This window comes from Mustela erminea, chromosome 1 (assembly GCF_009829155.1).
Source record: "Mustela erminea isolate mMusErm1 chromosome 1, mMusErm1.Pri, whole genome shotgun sequence".
Lineage (NCBI taxonomy): Eukaryota > Metazoa > Chordata > Mammalia > Carnivora > Mustelidae > Mustela > Mustela erminea.
Window position 1 is genome coordinate 22,044,674 of NC_045614.1, and position 17,056 is coordinate 22,061,729.

Below are 17,056 nucleotides of genomic sequence, written 5' to 3' on the forward strand. Positions count from 1 at the left end.
TCCCTGGAGACTCTTCGGGGAAGGACTCTCCAGGAGGTGAGGGCCACTGAGTCCCTGGCCAGGCCCTTGGAACACAGGGATGAATGTGTGACATGGCCCGGCCCTCCGGGAGCTCGGAGTCCAGGGGGACGATCAGATCCAAACATGCAAGCCTCCATGAAAGGTAGTGATGGAGCAGGTCCTTGGGGACCGGGAGCCTGAAGCAGGGCCATCTAGGGTCAGCTAGATGACCTTTCAGCTGGAAAGCATGAAGGCTTCTGGAGGCAGGACATAGAGCTGGCAGGAAGGGAGGTGTGAGGTGCTGAGAAGGGGCAGGCGCACCAGTGGGGGAAGAATGCGTTCGGAAAAGCAGGCTGGAGCCAGATCACAGGGAGGGCTGGAGCCCAGGACGTGGGCTTTGTCCTGTCCCTCCAGCGTAAGAACATGGGAAGTGTAATGAACAAGGGGTGTGGCCACGGAGGTCGGAGGGAGCCTCGGGGCTATGCACCTGGCTTTGCGCCCTGGCCGCCTGGAGAAGGCTGAGGGCTTCTTTCCAGAAGGCCAGCCCTGAGGCCATGTCAGCAGTGCAGGTAACAGGCAACAGTGCTGAGACGCCATTGGCTTTCAGTGTGACTCCACGCCCTGTGAGCCCACACCCAGGGAGCCCCAGGCCCATGACCCAACGCGCAGCGGTCTGCTTCCCCCCCCCCCCCCAGCCTCCGTGTCCCAACGCTGTTGACTGTTGACAATCCCTGTGGGCCCCCTTGGCACAGGCGGATCCAAGGCCTGTTACTCCACCCACGCCCCAGTTCCCCGGGGAGCCCCCCACCTCCCGCTCTTCCCGCTTGACACTGCAGGTCACTGACCCCACTCGGAAAACACCAGGCTCACCATATAAGGAGCGCAGGCCAGGCCTGCGCGCTCAGCGATGGCATCGGCGTGGAGGCCCTGCCTCATCTTGGCCCTGCTCTCTGGCCTGGCCGCCTCTGGCTTCCCAAGAATCCCCTCCCGACCCCTGGGGGTAAGTCTGTCCCATCTTTGCCATCTGAGCCTGTCACATGGGCAGAAGCAACAGGATGGACCGTCCTCTATGTGGGGAGAGGAGAAGGCAGGAGGCTAGGCAGTGAGCCGTCAGGGACAAGGCTGGGTATTGGGCTCTTAAATCTCTGTCGGCCTCCGTTTCCCCACCTATCACATGGGCAAGCAGCAGAAAGGGCTCACCTCACTGAGGGGCTGTGCAGGTCCACACCTGAGAGAAGCGTGGAGGACTCCAGGAAGGGCTGAGCTGAGCCTCACGGAGGTGCAGGGGGGGCGGTCCTCGGAGGGGAGGCCTCAGGAACTCGAGGTCCAGGGAAAGGCAGAGTGAGTCAGAGTATGTGGGGTGGGGAGATAGCTGGTTTGGTTCTCCCAGCCCTGTTTCCCCTGGAGAACCTGGAGACCTGCCCTACCTGGGCCTCGGTTTCCCCATCTACTCAGAGCCCTTCCTTCTCTGAAGTGGCTCTGGGAGGGTCCTACGTCCAGAGGCCCCTCAAGAGGTATGTGTGTGGGAGATGACTGCTGAACCCTGGCCTCAACACAGAGCCTGCTCCCAGGCCACATGGCCTTGGCCTTGGCCTGATTGCTGTGTTTGTCTTTCTTGTTGCAGAAACGGAGCCTCCCGGAAGGGGTGAGAACTTTCACTGGGCATGGGGTGGGGTGTGGCGGAGCAGAATGGAGCTGGTTGCCCAATAGCAGAAGGGGTGGGCCGTAATTAAAGGTCCCTCCCAGTCGGCAGACAGCTCCCAGCCCCCTGCCCTGGCAGACCCCATGCGACTCAAGACCCCTGGGAAACAGTGCCACAAAAGCATGCTCACAGACCTCCTGGAAACAGCCCAGGACCACTCTTCTGCCGGCCCTGTCTCCTGTAAACACTTACCCAGCACTTGATGGTACCAGGCTCTATGTGCAGGGGACACACAGCCTCATGAGGGGACACACAACCTCATGAAGCATCTTCACATCCTGTTCGAGCCAGAAGTCTCCCTAGACCTTCCCCCAGTCCACCAGCCCCACTGGAGAGAAGGTGTGGCGACACAAAGGCCCTCCCCACACAGTCCCCTTGGCATGGGAAATTAGTGCCCGTCTGGGGACAGAATCAAGCAATTACCAAAGGAGAGGAGGAGGGCTGGGGTGCATGTGAACGTGATTTCTTTCCAAGTGGAGGTGGGCAGGAAGAGCTGGTTGGTGCAGGTGCTCCAGGGCCAGAGACACGGGGTGGTTGGAGCACAGATGATCAGAGAGATGGGACCTGCCTGGAGGACCTCGAAGCCATGGGGATGACTGTCTTGAGGGTGATGGGGAGCATAAGAGGGTTTAAGTGGGATACAGACAGGGTCAGGCTTGGATTTTTATCAGACCTCCCTGGCTACAGCTAGCTGCATGTACACAGATCCAGAATTGAATTAAGGAGGTAGAGCAAGTGCCCTCCCTCTCTCTGACCCCTCCCCCCTCCCCCCCTCCCTCCTCTCTTTAAGTGGGAGATGGACAGGGACCGGGTCAGACTTGACTCTCCTTCCCCCACTCCTCTTCCCCCTCCCCCTTGCTCTATCCCTCCCCCTCCTCCTTTTCTTGGCACCAACACATGCAATACCGTCCTGAAGTTCCTTCTCATGGTGCAAAACCCTTCCCTGAGTGGCTTCTTGGTGCTGAGCTCCAAGGCAGACTGAGTTAAGGATCCTGTGGGGCCAGGGAACAAGAAGAGACAAAGGCTGAATCAGATAAGGCCCCTGCCGGCCTAGGAGCCCCTGGTCTCCGAGGGGGAGAGAGGTGTTAGAAAGGACAGAACATTCCAGAACCAAGGTGGCCGATTGAATGCAAGGATGGAGGAGGCCGCCCGGGCTTCTGTCACAGTGCCTGGGAAACTGGAGGCGCCACTTACCAGACAGGGGCTCTGGGTTCTGCAGGGGGAGCCTGGGAGGACCAGCCAGGCTGAAGGCCTGGTTTCCCAGAGGCCGATCACTGTCCCCTCCTGCAGGTCGTCAATGGCATCGAGGTCTACAGCACCAAGATCAGCTGCAAGGTGACCTCCCGATTTGCTCACAATGTTGTCACCACCAGAGCTGTCAACCGTGCAGACACGGCCAAGGAGGTGTCCTTTGACGTGGAGCTGCCCAAGACGGCCTTCATCACCAACTTCACCTTGTGGGTGTCGCCATGGCCGCTGGTTCCAGGCTGGGGGGTGGGGGTGGGGAGTCTGGCTCAGCCTGAGCCCCCAATTCTCCTTCCTCGTAGGACCATCGATGGTGTTACCTACCCCGGGAATGTCAAGGAGAAGGAAGTCGCCAAGAAGCAGTATGAAAAGGCTGTGTCCCAGGGCAAGACAGCCGGCTTGGTCAAGTAAGAGGGGCCCCCCGCACCCCGGCCTTGGAAAGAGTGTGTGGGCTGCAGGGGCTCTCAGAGATGCAGACAACAGGGGCCCAGGTTCTTGGTACTGTTACTCTTTCATGATCATAGCAAAATGTGCCTGTGATGCTTATGACATTATCCTACTTGGAAGTGGGGACAAGCAAGTCTCAGAGAGGGGAGGGTCTCTCCATGGGGCTGGACTTGAGCCGAGGGCCCAGGCAGGCGGGCTGGTGCAGTCTTCAGGGTGGTTTTTACACCCCATTCAGGGCCTCCGGGAGGAAGCTAGAGAAATTCACAGTCTCCGTCAACGTGGCGGCGGGCAGCAAGGTCACCTTCGAGCTCACCTACGAGGAACTGCTGAAGAGGCACAAGGGCAAATATGAGATGTTCCTTAAGGTCCAGCCCAAGCAGCTGGTCAAGCACTTTGAGGTAATCAACCACCCTGTAGACCGTGCTGAAAGGACAAGGGTGAACGTGCAGGTGTGCGGGGTGGGGGGTGGACTGCAGGGAAGGGCGCTGGGACAGAGCACGGAGCAGGGTCGAGATCGCAGAGGTCCAATCCCACCAAGGCTGAGGAGCGTCCGAGCTGAAAGCCAAAGGAGATGCCTTAGTGCCGGAGTGCAGGGCACTAGATGGCAGGTGATGCGAGAGACTTGGGGTCACCGAGCTGTCTACAAGCCTTCGAGGTCCTTTTCTTGGAGGGAGACATGAGGCTTAGCCATTAGGAGTTATCGGGAGGCTGTCCCTGCTCCCTCACTGACCCTCTCCATTCCCTTGGCCTTGTCCTGGGCAAATATGGAGGCTGGCCTCTCTCTGTGCTGTCTCTGAGTGACCCCTCCTACTCTTGCACGTTCCAGATCGAGGCAGACATCTACGAGCCCCAGGGCATCCGCTCGCTGGATGCTGAGGCCTCATTCATCACCAATGACCTCCTGGGCAGCGCCCTCACCAAGTCCTTCTCAGGGAAAAAGGTGGTGTTCTCAGGCCTGGGGGGGTGGCTGGGGCAGGAACCCTGACACTAAAGGGATAAGCGTGAAGCCCAGGGCTTGGCGGAGAAGGGGAGAGGGGAATACTCACCGCCATCACTTCTCTCTGGCCACTCAGGTCAGGGGTGAGGGTGCAGGAGGCCAGTGCTAGTCCTGCTGTGATCTGGGGTCCCAGCTGCCTTGAGGATGGGGGACAGGGGAATCATTCATAAGGCCCAGTCTCATTTTACCTTGGGCAGTAGGCAGTGCAATTTATTGTTTGTGTTATAGATAAGGACACCGAGGCCAGAGGGCGTCATTTAGATCTGCTGACTGCCCTGAGGGGTGACAGAAGAAAGGGAATCTTGGTGCTGATGCCTGGGGTTCCCAAGAACCTCAGCCATTCCAGGGGCCTTTTTCATCATGGGCAGTGGATAAATAAATGTCACCTGAATAGCAAACCTTAGTCATTCAGGAATTCCTGGTCAATGCCCAAGGAGCATGTGCTAGGAGGGCTGGTGGTTTCTGCAGGCCAGTGAGTTCACCCTGGGCCCCCCATATCCCCCCGAGGTGCTCAGGAAGGCCAAAGCATTCTGGATGGCAGCTGGACTGCCCAGGTGCCGCCCCCCTCCCCAGCCGCCACCTCTGGTCTCCTCCTGTGGGGGCTCTGTCTCCCTCCCCAGGGAAGCACAAGGTCCACAGGCCCTGGCCAAGCTGAGCAAGGCCCTCTGTCGCCTCCCCCAGGGCCGCGTGTCCTTCAAGCCCAGCATGGACCAGCAGCGTTCGTGCCCAACCTGCACAGACTCCCTGATCAACGGGGATTTTATCATCACCTACGACGTGAACAGGGAGTCCCCTGCCAACGTGCAGGTAGCTGCTTGGCAGCCCCGCTGGGCTGGCTGGTCCTCTGTCCACCCGAGGCGGGGGGGGGGGGGGCTGGCACAGGAGGGTCTACAGTGGTATCTCGTGCCCAGATCAGCAGTCCTCAGCCCAAGGCCAAGTTTTCTGCACGGCCTGGGGATGACAGACAGTCCAGAGCCTTCGTGCGGCACCCCATGGTGGTTTTGCGCAAGGACCGTTGTTTTCTGGAGCTGATAAATGTCTGCACTCTGTTTGCAAGAGTCGCCAAGGGCACGTGGCCTCCTGTCTCTCTCTCCCCTTCCCAGATAGTCAACGGCTACTTCGTGCACTTCTTTGCACCTCAAGGCCTGCCGGTGGTGCCCAAGAGCGTGGTCTTCGTCATCGACGTCAGCGGCTCCATGTACGGTCGGAAAATGGAGCAGGTATTTGCCCCCGCGCCAGCCCGGCTGGGAGGACAGACAGACAGCTGGCTGGCCGCCGGCCGCTCCCTCCCAGCCTCTTGTCTGCTGCTCTCTCTCCTTCCCAGACCAAGGACGCCCTCCTCAAGATCCTGGAAGATGTGAAGCAGGAGGACTACCTGAACTTCATTCTGTTCAGTGGGGATGTGATCACCTGGAAAGACAACTTAGTTCAAGCCACCCCCGAGAACATCGAGCAGGCCAGGACATTCGTGAAGAATATTCACGAACGAGGAAGTAAGATGGGACGGAAGGGCCGACGCATCCTGCCACACCCCTTGGCCTCACCATCCTCCTCCTTCATGCCTTGGGGCGGAGACTCCACTGAGCTAAGCCCTGCAGAGCCTAGCTTGAGGGTGCCGGGGGTGGGGGGGTCTCAGGCTTGATAGTGGGGTATCTTCTCTGTGGGCTTGGGGAACCCCCTCTTCCTTTCTCTAACCCGTGATGCTGGCACCCTGCTAGTCCCAGCAAGATGACGCCGCGGACAGCCTTCATCCTAGGCTGTCTTCAGGAAAATGACAAGTGATGTCACTACGGCGCCCCTCTCCTCCCAGGGAGCAGGTCTGGGAGTCCATCTGACAGTTTCCCAAACTGCTTTCACACCTACTTTCCGGCAGCCCCTTGAGGCTGGTCCTTTTGTCCCCATCAAAAGAGTGAGTCATTCAGCCACCCCTCGCTGGGTCACTCAGTCAATACCTACTGAGCACCACCATGCATTGGCCAACAGCACCCTGGGGTCCAAGAGCAGGGCCTGCTTGTCCCGACCTCCTCCACCCTGGTCCCCCGAGGACACTCTCTCACGGCGCTGTCTATGTCTGTGTGCCAGTGACCAACATCAATGATGCACTGCTGAGGGCCATCAGCATGCTGAACAAGGCCCGGGAGGAGCACAGAGTCCCAGAGAGGAGCACCTCCATTGTCATCATGCTGACGGATGGGGACGCCAACGTTGGTGAGGCAGGCAGCTCCGGAGCCGGCATGCTGCGAGATCTCGGGTGGCTCTCCCAGTAGCCTGGGAGCCCTTTAAAGGCAGTGTCCTGTCTTCCCCTGCTGAGGACTACCCCCCTGCCCCGACACGGGCTTGTGGCTGTGACCCCACCAGCTCTGCGTGGGCAGGAGTCTGATACCTCCAGACAGAGCTGGGCCAGCTTATTGCTGGGCTGTGGCTGGAGTGAGAATGCTCCTTTCTCCTGCAGGGGAAAGCAGACCTGAAAAAATCCAAGAGAATGTACGCAACGCCATTGGGGGCAAGTTCCCCTTGTATAACCTGGGCTTTGGCAACAATCTGAATTACAACTTCCTGGAGAGCATGGCTCTGGAGAACCATGGGCTGGCCCGGCGCATTTATGAGGATTCCGATGCTAACCTGCAGTTGCAGGTATGCCTTGTCTTGCACACTTCCAGAGGCCGGGAGCTCATTACCTCTTCAGGCAGCTGTCCCACCGAGTGACATATTTACTTGTTAGAAAGTGTCTCCTCTTGGGCTCACATGGACCTCTAGCTACCTTTTAGACATCAGTGGTGGTTGATTTTGTCCTCGGGCTACACGGAATAGACTTGCTTCCTCGGTGGGATGGCCAGACCAAATAAGGGGTCGAATATGAATGTCCTATAAACTGAACAATTCTGTAGTGTAAGCATGCCCTCAGGGTGGCCTGGCGAGCTCAGCTACTACAACAAGGTGCCACTGGGGGGTGCCCCTGGGGGGCTCCCACCACAGAAATGGACTGTGTGGCTGTTCTAGAGGCTACAGGTCTGAGATCCAGGTATGAGCAAGGCTGCTCCCCTCTGGGGGCTGTGAAAGCAGGGTCTCCTCCAGGCATCTCTCCTTGGCTCATGGATGGCCTCCTTCTCCCTGTCCCTCCACATCATCGGCCTGCGTGGGTGTCTGTCTCTGGATCTGACCTGCTCCCTGTTCAGAAGGACACCAGATATATTGACTAGGACCTGCTCCAAAGGCATTTTTTAAAATTTTATTTTATTTTTTAAAAAAATATTTTATTTATTGATTTGACAGAGAGAGGTCACAAGCAGGCAGAGAGGCAGGCAGAGAGAGAGAGGAGGAAGCAGGCTCCCTGCTGAGCAGAGAGCTTGATGTGGGGCTCGATCCCAGGACCCTGAGATCATGACCTGAGCCGAAGGCAGAGGCCTCAACCCACTGAGCCACCCAGGTGCCCCTCAACGGTCTCATTTTAACTCGATTACCTCTGTAACCTCCCTAATCCTCTAATCCCAAAAAAGGTCACATCTTGAGATCCTGCGGTAAAGGATCTTAACATATGGACTTTGGGGATAGGCAACTCATCCCCTGACAGACATACTTCCACTTAAACTGAATTTGCTGTCTACCTGACATTCAAATTCAATGGCACGTCCTGTGTTTTCATTTGCTAAGTCTACCGACCCTATCCTCCCCCACCCCGTGCCTACACCTCTGCAGTAGACCAACCCCTCATGCCTCTGCCTTGTCTCTCTTGACCCTTGTGCTCACGCCCATGTCATCTTCTCTAGTCAGCTTCTCCTCCTTTGCTTTCTCTTTCTTACTTTCTTTTCAACACAAGTTTCTCAAGTACCTTCTATGTGCCAAGAACTCTGTGCTTACTTTCTGTTCTTCCCAGGATCTTCCTAGTTGCCGGGGGGGCGGAGGTTGTGTGTGCTGGAGGGGGTCAGGGAAGTCTCCCACAAATTGAAGGGCACAGTCAGGGCCACAAGGAAGTGGAGATCAGGACCTGGAACCGGCTCAGCCTGGGGGATCCACACCTGGGGAGGCAGCCGGGGGCACCTGCCCAGCCTGTCCTCTCCATGCCCACCCCTTGACCTGAGATGACCAGGTCCCCTTTCTGGACTCCAGGGTTTCTACGAGGAGGTGGCCAACCCGCTGCTGACAGGCGTGGAGGTAGAGTACCCTGAGAATGCCATCCAGGACCTCACCCAGAATGCTTACCAGCACTTCTACGACGGCTCTGAGATTGTGGTGGCTGGGCGCCTGCTGGACGAGGACATGAACAACTTTAAGGCGGACGTTAAGGGCCATGGGGTGAGCTGGGCCAGGGCCAGAATGTGTGCTGTGGACGGGGGATCAGCACCGATGGGGCTCTGGCCTCCCGGCTGACGGTCCAGCAGTGGTAGCCCTCGAAATGGGGCCACCTAGGCCAGGCCTCCAGCCCTCAAGCCTCTGGCCTCCTCTCACCCCCACCTCAGGCCACCAATGATCTGACCTTCACAGAGGAGGTGGACATGAAGGAAATGGAAAAGGCTCTGAAGGAGCAGGACTACATTTTTGGGAACTACATCGAGCGGCTCTGGGCCTACCTCACCATTGAGCAGCTGCTGGAGAAGCGGTGAGGCCAATGACCCCTCCCATAGCCAGACCCCACCCCTGCGCCCCTGACACTACCCCACGCCCTACCTGTGCTTGCCCCTGTGCTGGCTGTGCTCTGGGGGAGCCCAAGAGGAAGAAGCCGCAGCCAGTCCCCAGGATGTGCCCCTCCACGTGCTGTCCCAGCTGCCTTCCCTTCTTCTCAGCCCAGCCTCACGGGATGGTTTCCCCAGGGCAGAGCCCAGCCTGACGTCTGGCCTCAGCACCCTGTCGCCCACAGCCAGCGTGGGCCCACAAGGATGGGGAGGCTGAACACAGCTGAAGGCTGGGACCTTGTCCTCAGCCCCCAGAAGGCAGAGCTTGGGCCCATCGGAGAGGGCCTGTCAGCCTTCCTTCCGGGGGGCATGGGCCTATAAAGTCCCTGGAGCAGGGGCTGGGACGGGCTGAGCGCTCAGCACAGGGACACGGTCACGAGCGAGTGTTGTGACGCCACGTTACGCCTCTTCTATCCTATAGTGGAGAATCTGAGGCCTGGCCTCAGACACAGGCGGTCCGTCAGTCCCAAGGAGCTGGTGAACCAGTCTTCTCTGAGCACTCGAGGGTTCTACCCTGGGAAAAGGCACTCCCGGGCTGCGTCTGGGGCTCTTGGCTGGCCTGGTTCTGGGAGCCAGAGCAGAGGAGGGCAGGCAGGGAACTCTTCTCCAGCTGACACTCCTGTCCCTTCCCACAGCAAGAATGCCCATGGCGAGGAGAAGGAGAACCTCACTGCCCAGGCCCTGGACCTGTCCCTCAAGTACCACTTTGTGACTCCACTGACCTCCATGGTGGTGACCAAGCCCGAGGACAACGAAGACCAGACCTCCATCGCTGACAAGCCCGGAGAAGGTGGGCATGGAGAGTACAGGCCAGAACTCGCAGGCCTTCCAGACCCGGGGCCTTGGGTGCCTAGAAGAGGAACAAGCCAGGCTGGCGAGACCCAGCCTTGCTCCAGAGGGGCAGGTCCAGGGGGCATAGAAGGAAACCTGGCTGAGGTTTGGGGAGGGTGTTGTGGAGGGAGTGAAGCCACCAGCATGGACAGTGTGTGGGGGCTGACCAGAGAGGCCTCTGCATCTCTAAAGGGATATGAGTCAAGGGACACCTTGCCGGGGGTGATTTCAAGGAGAGGCTTTGGCTGCAGCATGGAGGTGCTCAGTTAGACAGGAAGAGCTTGAAAGTTGGGCCCAGAGCACGTGCCTGGGGATTGTGAGAGGAAAAGGCCTTGAGTGCTGGAGGCTTGACAGGCCTGTTCAACCAGATTCCAAGAGGGGACGCCTAAGCGCCCTGTACCTAGGTGTGGGGATGAGGGTTTGGCCAGGGGAGACACAGGAGGCAAAGATCTGGTCCAGGCCAGGCTTCTGGCTCCAGGAGCTCCGGGAGCTCCTGGCTCTAGGCGATATGCCCTTGGGGGTGGGGAGGAGTTGTCTGCTGGGAGGCCCACAGCCTGGCGTGGGGTGGACGGGCAGCAAGTCGGTAGCACTGGGGTTGACACCAGGAGTCTGTGGATCCTAACACATTTCTCCCCTTCCTCCCTCACAGGGCCTGTGGACACAGAAGGTGAGCTTCTACCAGCGGCTGGGCGGGTATCCCAGGATGGGGACAAGAGAGAACCAAGGAGGCCTTTCCAAGCGCCGAGGCCAGGGAAGGACCCTTAGGACACCTGCACCCAGGTCCCAGTGCTGTTGCCAACCCAAGAGCCACCGCGGTCTGGGCTCTGCCCTCTCTGAGCCTCAGCAGGTCCTCGTGGGCAGTTTGGAGGTGGCTTTCCCCGACTAGTGAGGGACAATCAGCACGAGAGCTTTCCTGACCTGCAGAAATGAGCCAATTCTCACGTCAGGCACTGACATTCCGTTGATACCACAGCGATCCTCTAAAGGAGTCCTCTTGTGGTTCCCGTTTTATAGCGAGGAAACTGAGGCATGGAGAGCCTAAGACTATTAGTTAGAGGACTTAGTCAGCAGGTGGCCAAGCTGGGACTTCAGCCCAGGCCCCTCACCGGGATTCACACCACTCTCTCGTTATCAAATCGCATCCTCAACCCCAGCAAGTCCCCCTCCCCCACCAGGTAGGGCCCCCCAGCCCCCACCTGCCGGCTCCGAGCAGAGCCTCTGGCCGGGCTGCCTGCTCTGCCATTAGCACGGGGCTGTCAGAGGCAGTCACTGGGGGGCAGACATGGACACAGGAGTGTGCATTGGCGGGGAGGGGTTCAGTACCAAGGACAACAGACAGCTGTGGGCTTCTGGGGAGAGGGACTTCAGGGGTGTGGGATGGCTTCTGCTGTGAACATTGTTCATAACAGAGAAGCAGACGATCTCGTGGCTTACATTTTAGCCACGTCACGTTCTGCCTCAACCTAGAAATTACAGCCGTATTTCCACTGGTCCTCGAAAGGCGTTCCCTGGGCATGCTCCCATTTCTAAAGCCTACCTTAGGAGTCGCATCCCAAGCCTCCAGCTGTCAGGGTTGGGGCTCCACTGGAGACTTGTGGCCCTAGGACAGGCAGAGGCATGGGGCTGGGGGAGAGGGAACCCTCCAACCCCGCTCACGACTGCCCTTTGGTCTCCTTCCTCAGTGGCGCGCTCCATGGCTTACCTGAGTGAGTACAGGCCCGTGGCCACAGCCCCTGCCCCTCCCGAACCCCCCACCCCGCCCAGAGGGCACTGCCCAGAGACTGGCCCTGTGTCATATTCTCTTCTGGAGTCTTTGTGAGTCAGCTCTCTGGAACAGGCAGATGGTTGGGGGCCTGAGGAAATGGGGGTGGTTTGAGAGCCTAGGGAAGCAGGAAGGGGAGGGGCCGAACCAAACCCTGGTTGGGGGTCCTGGTGCCTCCCCGCCGGCCTGCTTATTTAGCTCAGCCTCTCTCCCTCTGCATCCACAGCCAGCTACCAGCCTCCTCAGACACCTTACTACTACGGTGAGTGCTCCCTGCTCCTCCTGGGGTAAGACCAGGGGCCCAGGGCCCAGCGACTCCTACCTGTTAGGAGTCTACCCATTGGGGCCAAGATGGGAGGGGAGGTTCCTCCTAGAACGGTGAGCCAGTCCTTTCTCTGATGTGCCTTCAGTGGACGGGGATCCCCACTTCATCATCCAAGTCCCGCAGAAGGACGACGCCATCTGCTTCAACATCGACGAAGACCCGGGCACGGTGCTGCGCCTCATTCAGGACCCTGTCACAGGTGGGGGCTGAGGCTGCGGCTGCGGCCAGTGCCTCACTCTGCCCATAAGGCATCATCTTTTTGTGTAGCTTATACCGTGAGGGGGCTGTCCAGAGCCACAGGCTCACCAAGGACCCCACTGTGTTGGAGAGATGGTCAGGGTTGAGGGTGCTCGGGGGCAGCCCGTGTCTGGGAGATAGCTTTTCTCTGAACTCCACTCCCGGTCCAGATGGGTCAAGTCTGCAGCATAGGCCCTCGGCCACCAGCATAACCCAGGAGTGTCCAGACCAGAGAGGGCTGGCTCTGAAGGCCTGGTCTCACTTTGGGGACCCCATGCTGTTCCCCCTCAGCAAGGCTGGCTGGAGGTCTCAGAAGGTCTCGCTGGTCCCTCACTGCCCCGTCCCTCCGGCAGGCCTCACAGTTAACGGGCAGATCATTGGCGATAAGGGAGGCAACTCTGACCCCAAGACCAGAAAGACTTACTTTGGCAAACTGGGCATTGCCAGTGCTCACATGGACTTCCGGATGGAGGTGACACCAGAGAAGGTCACCCTATGGAACGGAGCTGCACAGAGCACCTTCAGCTGGCTGGACACAGTCACAATCTCACAGGATGGGTAAGGCCTCCCACTGGGTCTCTGAGGAGCACTTCAGGCCGAGGGCCTGAGGAGCCTTTGAGGGATCCCAGAAGATCCGCAGGGGTCACAGGTGAGACCGGTGGCCTCAGAGCTCAGCCCCTGCCCAGGGAAGGGTGACCGCGTGCCCTCAGCCAGGTATGGTAGTTGGCCAGTTCACAGGACAGATCTTGAGGGAAGGGCTGTGCGGAGGTAAGCATTAGTTGGACCTACACACTGAATACACACTAATCCCCAGTTTCTCCTTCTCTGGCTGAGCTCGTTAACTGGAACCTTCTCAGACTGCTCAGCCTCTCTCCTCAAGTCACCCAGAGCCTAGTGGGCAGGACAAGGCTGTTACTCCCAGGGAAGCTCTGAGAGGGGCCGAACCTACCCCAGGTCACACAGAAAGCCATTGGCTGAGCTGAGGCTCAATCCCTGGTCTCCAGACTCCCTGGACAGCCCTGTTCCTACTTATGGGGAAAAAAGGATGAAGCATCTCCTAGTAGAGCGCAGAGTCAACACACATGAGGCACCTGCTCTCCAGCACCTCTGAGATAGTGTCCAGAGTCTGTGTGCCCTTAGGTGCGGAAAAGGCCCTCCCGAGACGCCCTGGACGCAGACACCTGGTGTCATGGCCACGACCGGTCCCACCTGCTGAGCTCCTCTTCTCTCCTAGGCTGTCCGTGACAATCAACAGGAAGAAGAACATGGTGGTCTCCTTCGGAGATGGGGTTACTTTTGTGGTCATCCTGCACCAGGTGTGGAAGAAGCATCCCGTCCACCAGGACTTTCTGGGTTTCTATGTGGTGGACAGTCACCGGATGTCGGCACAGACGCACGGGCTGCTGGGTATGGAATGTTCGAGCTTCAGATTGTTCAGGACACATGGCAGAGGGGAGACGCCCCAGGAGAGATTGTCCCAGTCACTCCAGACCCAACACCCGACACCCTGTCAGCCTTTGCGTCAACCCCGGAAGGCCGGGGCCATGTTCCCTCTGGTGTTGGCAGGGGCTCACAGTGTGAATGTTTTTTGTTCCCAGGACAATTCTTCCATCCCTTTGACTTTGAAGTGTCTGACATCCACCCAGGCTCTGACCCCACAAAGCCAGACGCCACCATGGTGGTGAAGAACCATCGGCTGACGGTCACCAGGTGACGGGACTCCTCTGGAGAGCCCTCTCCGCCCACACCCGTGGGTCTGGCAGGCTCTTGTCTCCTGTGGCGCACCTACCCTCATTTCTCTCCAGGATCCTGACCCCCCCTCTAGGCCCCTCCTAATCAGGAAAAGGCCAAACTCAGCTCCCTAGAAGGAGCGAATCATTTGATTTCCTTCTTGTCCAAAGAGTTCTAGACTCTTAGAATGAGCAACTTCACACCCTTTTCCTGCTTGAAGTCCACGAGCCTAGCAGCCGTCTGGTCCACACTGCATCACAGCGTCTCTTTCCTTTTTCCCAGGGGCTCCCAGAAAGACTACCGGAAGGATGTCAGCGTCGGCACCAAGGTCGCCTGCTGGTTTGTCCACAACAACGGGGAAGGGCTGATCGATGGTGTCCACAGCGACTACATCATCCCCGAGCTGTTCTGAGCAGACGTGCCCGCTCCTGCTGAGACGGCTGGCCCAGCTCCCCTGGCATTGGGAACCGGCCCAGAGCAGGGCCTGAGGGAGGGCTGTGACAATAAAGCCCAAGGGGACGCTGCCACCAGCCTCTGCATGCCTCTGTGAGCCCTACTCCAGAAATAGACCATTAGGCCCTGAGGTGGCTCCAAGGAGGGGCTGGGGGCTAGAAAAGTAACTCTCTGGGCCGCTCCTCTGATGCCGGTGAAAGATGGGGTGGGTTGGGACGGTGCTTTGGGGAGCCAAATGCCTGATGGTTTGGGAAGGAAAAAACCAAGAACTGACTCCGGTGCGAAGGGGCTCTGCGAAGTCGAGAAGGGTTGAGTGCTTCCCAGAGTGCAGGAGGGTAATAAGGAAAGTCAGGGGTCATGGCTCAGTGGCTCCTATCAGGGTCCCCAGGCCCGAAGATCTTTCTATGATGAGGAAGCAGAGTGCTCTGGAGCAGACAGAGCCAATAGATCATGACGAATGTCATTTATCCCTCCATCTTCCCACTATCTAGCCAGCCACCCCCACCATCCACCAGCTAGCCCCCATCCACTGGCTATCCACACCCCTCACCCATCCATTAGCCACCCCGCATCCACTAGCTACTCAGCCCCCTCCATGCATCCACCAGCCAACCCCTACCCACTAGCTAACCATCCATCCAGCCAGCCAGCCAGCAGATAAACCCAGCATTCTGATTCTGGGCCAGAATCTGGGGGCACACAGCCCCCAGTAACCTGGTTCCTCTTTGCATGGGTGCCCCACATTCGCTGGCACCTAGGCTGGGAATCCCTTCGATCTTCAATCACCACTCATAGTCACCACCTGCTCCACCCCCACAGTAAGTCCTGGGGGGGCCAGGAGTCAGACAGAGAGTCCCAGAGGTGGGGCTCTGAGGACTCTCAGTCAGGACAACCCTCTTCCACCAGGACAACTGCAACACCCTTTCCTGGGTCTCCCTTCTTCCACAGATTGATTTTGTAGAGCAGAACTGACCATCAGTCTCTGCCTAAAACCCTCTAAGTAACACCCCCCACCCACTGATCTTAGAACAAAGGCCAAAGTCCTACCTAGGGTCTCTCTCGCGTCACCAGCACCACACCACACACCAGGTGGTTCCCTCCCTTTTGGGGTTCCAGACACACAGACTGCTTCCAGTTCTGCAAACCTAACCCCTCCTGCCCCGGATCCTTTGGCTTTGCTGTTCTCTCTGCCCGAGGGGCTCTGGGCACACTGTGCGGAGGGCACCCAGGGTAGGAAGCTGCGGGCGGTTTTGCTTGACAGCAGAGCACGGCTACAGCCTCCTGGAAGAGGCTGGGTTAGGTTGGGAATGGCCACAAATGCCAGTGGGGGTGGGGGTGGGATCTGACGATGGGTCACCAGGACGGTCCCCTACTTCCCACTCGAGGGGCTCATCTGCCTGAGCCAGAACAGGGTTCCCCAGGACCTGGGGGCCAGGAGGAAGGTCCTGGGAAAGCTGGTCCAGGAGAATACATATGCGGCCAGGCCCTGCCACCCATTTGGTCTCAGGTGGACTGAGGAACACATAACTTTAAACCAGTCAGTTTTCACACCTGTAAAATGGGGAGAAAGAGCTTGCCAGAGGGTGGGAAGACATCATGATCATGATGTTTCTGATCCTCTTGAGGCGCCTGTCTTTGTGCCATACCCCAACTAGCCTCCCAGCCCCAGTGAGTTGGGAGAAAGGCAGGAGGAGGTCCCCAGGCACAATTCTGCCCCTTTCCCCCAATACACAGTCTGGGAGGCCCTCCATGCAGGCAAAAATCTGGTGGACTGAGTCCTCTTCCCAGTCCCACATCACCCTGGCTATGCCTGTCCCTGCTTACAGCCTCTGATGCCTCCCCCAGCTTTCAGGAGAGAAGCCATACTCCATGGCGAGGTGCACACAGCCAGGGCTGGGCTGGTCCAGCTTCTCCACCTCTCCAGCGTCCACTTCCACCGGATCCCGTGGCACTGCTCTCTTTCACGTTCCCTGAATTCAAGGCACAGCCTTCCGGCTCTAGGCCTAGTGTTCTTGCCCTCCATTTCCACTGGGCTAATCTCTCTTTATTCTTCGAAACACAACCCCAACCACGCCACTTCCAGGAAGCCTTCCCTGATATTCCCCAGGTTGGACAAAATGTCTCCCCGTGGGCTCTTTATTCGCTGGGCGGCAGCTCTGTCAATAGACACTGTGTCTCCTGTGGTACCCAATGTACCTGCCACTCCTGGCCCAGGGGCTGGCCTAAGTGAGGAGCTGGAAAGCACTCAGGGAACAAAACAGTGAAGGGCACGGAGCTCCCTTCAACTGCTCACAGAGAACATCCGTTCTGCAAGTACTGCTGGGCCAGAAAGTCACCCATGACCCCTCCGCTGGTGTGCCAGTTCCACAGCCCAGCCCAGGCGGAGGGGTCCCAGAGTGGGGAGCTTGGGGTGGGCACGCATGTCATTGCGGGATGTTAGCACTAGCGCCACAGCAAGTCGGGCAGAACCCCTGAGGCTGCACCCTTGTCTCAGGGCGCTGGCCTGAGCCCCTCTGAGCAGCCTTGACAAGGTGATTCAACCCATGACCCTGGCCCGCTGACTAGGCTGGATGGGGAGGCAGCAGGGCGGTGGAGGGTCCCCTGCTGCTGGAGACCCCTCCCACTGGCCTCTCCGCTGACCCTTCTAGCAAGAGTC

The 17,056-nt window shown here is 58.5% G+C and overlaps 1 protein-coding gene across 1 annotated transcript; it reads left to right on the forward strand.

Moving 5' to 3' along the window:
• Positions 1 to 877: 877 nt before the first annotated feature.
• Positions 878 to 14,477, forward strand: ITIH3 (inter-alpha-trypsin inhibitor heavy chain 3). The gene is made up of 22 exons (XM_032321931.1): positions 878 to 1,000; positions 1,625 to 1,645; positions 2,993 to 3,159; positions 3,250 to 3,354; positions 3,630 to 3,792; positions 4,221 to 4,334; positions 5,073 to 5,198; positions 5,495 to 5,611; positions 5,716 to 5,884; positions 6,474 to 6,599; positions 6,844 to 7,025; positions 8,499 to 8,684; positions 8,849 to 8,988; positions 9,697 to 9,851; positions 10,542 to 10,559; positions 11,575 to 11,598; positions 11,881 to 11,916; positions 12,065 to 12,178; positions 12,570 to 12,774; positions 13,451 to 13,623; positions 13,815 to 13,926; positions 14,230 to 14,477. The coding sequence occupies exons 1-22, from the start codon at positions 908 to 910 to the stop codon at positions 14,357 to 14,359; spliced, it is 2,676 nt and encodes an 891-aa protein (XP_032177822.1). The 5' UTR covers positions 878 to 907; the 3' UTR covers positions 14,360 to 14,477.
• Positions 14,478 to 17,056: the final 2,579 nt, after the last annotated feature.

Bases quoted from the DNA above. Each gene is read 5' to 3' on its own strand.
- ITIH3 (XM_032321931.1), top strand. From the start codon at position 908: ATGGCATCGGCGTGGAGGCCCTGCCTCATCTTGGCCCTGCTCTCTGGC. The intron at 1,001-1,624 runs GTAAGTCTGTCC...TTCTTGTTGCAG, and splicing joins TCCCCTCCCGACCCCTGGGG to AAACGGAGCCTCCCGGAAGG. The intron at 4,335-5,072 runs GTGGTGTTCTCA...CGCCTCCCCCAG, and splicing joins AGTCCTTCTCAGGGAAAAAG to GGCCGCGTGTCCTTCAAGCC.